Consider the following 4,420-nt stretch of genomic DNA (forward strand, 5'->3'; position numbering starts at 1 on the left):
AAAATTATATATTAATATTCATATTTCAAATTATAGTAAATTATTATCGAATATGAAAGTTATTATATATATATTAGTATTAAAGTATTTTATATAAAAAAAAATGTTAAGAAGTCATCAGAATTTATTATTTTTTATCATTATTTAATCATAAATTCAATTTCTTTATACTAATTTCTTTAGTTTAGTAATCTAATTATATACTTTATCTCATACTTTTAAACATTGATAACTAATTGATAACCAAAAATAATAAATTCTAATGACCGTTTACTATTCCTCTTTTATATATTCATGTTAATAAAAGATTTAATAACTCTATTGGTCTCTATAGTTTCGCAAAATTTTCAATTTGGTCCCTATACTTTTTTTCTTTTAATTTGGTCTCTGCACCAAATTTTTTTCAATTAAGTCCCTCTTGACAGTAATTAGTTTAATTGTATAGAGATCTAACTAAAAAAAAATTGATACAGGAACCCAAATAAAAAGAAAAAAAGAAGCATAGGACCCAATTAAAAAAAAATTTGGTGCAAGGACTCAATTAAAAAAAAAATATAGAGACCTAATTAAAAATTTTGTAAAATTATAGAGACTAATAGAATAATTAAACCTTAATAAAATGTATTTGTGCTAATATATTTATGCAAAATATATTGTTAAATAAAATATACAAACACACATAAATAGTTTTGTTATTTAAAAAAAAAAATAACTCCCAAATTGCGAGATAAAAGACTCAATTTTATTTTTTAAATTTTCTAACAATACTTCTCCCATATAGCCCGAAGCTTTTTCATTTGGTTAAAAAAAAAATGTATTTCACCCACTAAAAAAAGGGTATAATTCACTGCTCTAAAATACAATACCACACGTCTCTATATTTGAGAATAATATCAAAAACATATCCAAATTTTGTAACCTCTGTTCAGACTAAGTGATTTTTCTTTCATATTGTAACTAAGTTTACTCTTTAACGAAAATTGATTTTTTAGTCAAACCGCAATATGACATGTATCAGTCTTAGACTTATATCTTTACCCAAAAATAACTCTAATAATCTTCTCATGATTAACTAGACTAAGTAAAAGACATTCAGCGTGCATATGCCTTTGTGTCTCCTATGAATTATTGATTTTTTTTTTATAAAGCTTTTTGTAGGGTCTTTTTCCATCTTTTTCTTTCATTTATTATCTTTTTGTTTTGTCTATCTCCTACTCTGCATTATAAATCATAAAGCGAGGACAATAAAGAAATCATACATAGAAAGAGAACAACAAAGAAATCTAATTTGTGATCATCCACTAAATGAACAATGATGAACTTCATCAACCACATGTAACCTCTATTTATCTTTGTCCTTTTTTAAGTGAAATATTTAAGTGTGTATTTAGATTGAAATTTATTAAATTAAAATTTAAATGAAAGTAATTTTGTAGAATTAATTTTAGATAGAAGTGAGTCTATGGAATGAATTAATCATTTGATTAATCTAAGTTAGTTCTACACTATTGCAGTATTGCTTATTGCAACTTATTAATAATAGTGTCCAATCCCTTCACCACAACCAGCCTTGCTACTATATTCTTTATCATTGACCATAAAAAAACGATCCCTTTCTTATCTAGAAAATTCCACTAGCTGGCCGCGGATAAAAAGGAGGACAAAGATTTAAAGAGAAATTAAAGTATGATTGATTAATTTTATGTTCAACTTTTTCGGATTCCGATATTCGCCCCTTTACTTTAGGAACTGAACTTTACATTAATTTGTTATTTATTATGTTTTTTATTTTCTTCTCTATCACTACCTCTTCCAAGTCTTTTCTAACTCTTGTTTCTTTCTTAGAGGGACCTAAGAAATAAAATGAACAATTGGGCTCCTCCGTTCATAGCTGCAGCTCTATTTTGGTTGTTGTCGCCGGGAATGATCTTTCAGTTGCCGGGGAAGAACTCGCCTTTCGAGTTCATGAACATGAAGACAACTGTAGCATCCATTTTTGTGCACACTGTAATATATGGTCTGTTTCTCATTTTGTTCTTCATTGTTCTTAATGTTCGTCTTTATATCTAGCAGCCATCCACAACTTTTCTACTTTATTTACTGTTAAGGGCACTTTTGATTAATTTCATATATATTATTTCTCTTTTTACCAGTTCTTTGTAGTTCATTTCATTTAGTGATATTCAATTTATGTTCATTTCTGTTTCCCTAATGATGATTTATGTTGTTAATTTTTGTAAAGTGTTACAATTTATGATGAATTAAATATTCAAACAAAATATAATCATGTAAGTACTAATTTTGATTGTTAAACGCAACCACTACTACAATACATAACTATCAAGTCAATAATTTCCTTTTCTTTCTAACCAGGAACTTTGACCTTTACAATAGGACTCATAATGTGGTTATAGGGTTAAGATTTACAACAGAACCTTTACAATAGGACTCACCATGTGTTATTTAACAAGGTTTCTTCCTATGTTTTCAACAAGGTTTTTGGTTTTTGTTTTTAAGTTCGATTATTCATGGCAAAATGAGAATATAAGAACATGAATCCAACTGACGGCAACTTAACTATAAGTACTACATTTCTATACCTGTCATTGGACTAATAAATCAGTACAAAAATTATAATTTACACCGAAAATACTTAAATTTTTTTCCTAAAAATATATTCCATCTAATGTAGTTAAAACATTCTAAATATATTTGCAGAATAAAAAAACAAATGATCTCTTCAGAGCACAAAATGAATTCACGAGTGAATGGGTCTTGTTGGTGTTGCAAATGAAAACATAGCTCGTTAATAAATGATGTATTTAAATAATGTTCCCAACCAATATCATTCATGTGACTGTTGAGTGTTGACCAAAGTTACACCCTGTGTCAAAAATCTTGACACGGTTTCAAGGATCGGATAAGCTTTTGCGCATTATTATTTATTACAAGGGATAAGGTCCATCCAAATCATAAAGCAATAAAGCATAACAATTTCTTTCATTTTCACAAATGCTACTACATGAAAAACTAATGGGTTAACTAATATATACTCTTAAATTTATCATTAACAAAAAATTTTAAATATTTTTATTTAATAAATATAAAATAAATACATTAAAAACTTAAATTTTTATATTTTTTATAAAAAAATTTCGATTTATAACAAGATAGGTAAATCCATCTTTTAATAGGCAAACACTAAAATTAAACGACAATTCATCTAAAATGGGAGAAGGGAGGAAATAGAAATTAAGCTCATGTTAATAGATGGTTTAAACTTTGAAGGATGTAGTCAAGTAGTATAAGTACAAAAATTTTAAATACAAGTCATACAAGTCATTTATTTCTTCTTCTTTTTCTTTCTCTATGCCTCTTCTTTTTCTTCTCCTTCTTTTTTCGTGCATCTTTTTCTTCTTCTTCTTTCGTTTCTTGTCTTCTCTTTCTCCTTCTTTATTTACGTGTTTTTCTCTCTGTTTTCTTTCTTTGTTATTCTCGATTTCCATTGTTTTTTGACATCAAACTCTGAAATTATTTTTGAAGAAGAAGAAGCAGCAGAAGATGAGGAGGAGAAAGAGAAAGAGTTCTAAATTATGCATAAGGTGTACTTCAACGAATTTTGGGTGTATTTCTTAAATCCTTTGGGTGTATTTTTATAATCGTTGGGTGAATTTCTGAAACCGTTTGGATGTATTTCTGTAATTTTTTGGGTGTATTTCTGTAATCGTTTGGTGTATTTTTGAAGTTCCATTATCTTCAAAACGATTTCAAAGTTTGATTTCAGAAACCGTGAAAATCGAAAAAAAAAAACTAAGCAAGAATACCAGTGATAAACATAGATAAAACAACGAATAAAAAGGCAAAGAGAGAACGCACGAAGGAGATCAAATTTGACAAGAAACTCATTTTCAATGGAGGAAGAAGAAGAAGAGTAGGAGAAGAAGAAGGAGAAGAAGAAGGAAGAGGAGGAGAAGAAGAAGGAGAAGAAGAAGGAAGAAGAGGAGGAGAAGGAGGAGCACGCCATAGAAATCGTATATGGGTCAGCGTGCTTTTTGTTAAATTTCTCCCAACTTGTATGATAACTTGTAAACCAAATGACTTGTATGTGTAGCACTCCTCTTCAAAATAACATTGGAATAATCAAATAAACTTGGATAATTAAAAGACAAAATTATAAAATTATCATTCATTACTATTAGCGTTAGTAAGTATTAGTATTAGTATTAGTATGTATTAGGAATGCCATGGTGAGGAGAAAAAAAATTGACAAAGAGTGAAGATTATCCTGTGTAATGCATATCTTTTTTATATATTTAGACAAAAATTTTCATTCTTTACAAAAAATTTATTCTTCATCAAAATATTCTCTTAAATATTTATATCCATAATAATATTACAAAATTATTTACTTATTTATGAT

The 4,420-nt window shown here is 27.5% G+C and overlaps 1 protein-coding gene across 1 annotated transcript; it reads left to right on the forward strand.

The window, feature by feature from the left end:
• LOC107648402 lies at positions 1,544-2,212 on the forward strand. Its single transcript, XM_021104883.1, has 2 exons — positions 1,544-1,684; positions 1,846-2,212. The coding sequence occupies exon 2, from the start codon at positions 1,864-1,866 to the stop codon at positions 2,068-2,070; it is 207 nt and encodes a 68-aa protein (XP_020960542.1). The 5' UTR covers positions 1,544-1,684; positions 1,846-1,863; the 3' UTR covers positions 2,071-2,212.

The sequence above is a fragment of the Arachis ipaensis genome, chromosome B06 (genome assembly GCF_000816755.2).
Source record: "Arachis ipaensis cultivar K30076 chromosome B06, Araip1.1, whole genome shotgun sequence".
In the NCBI taxonomy this organism is placed as follows: domain Eukaryota; kingdom Viridiplantae; phylum Streptophyta; class Magnoliopsida; order Fabales; family Fabaceae; genus Arachis; species Arachis ipaensis.

Bases quoted from the DNA above. Each gene is read 5' to 3' on its own strand.
- LOC107648402 (XM_021104883.1), top strand. From the start codon at position 1,864: ATGAACAATTGGGCTCCTCCGTTCATAGCTGCAGCTCTATTTTGGTTG.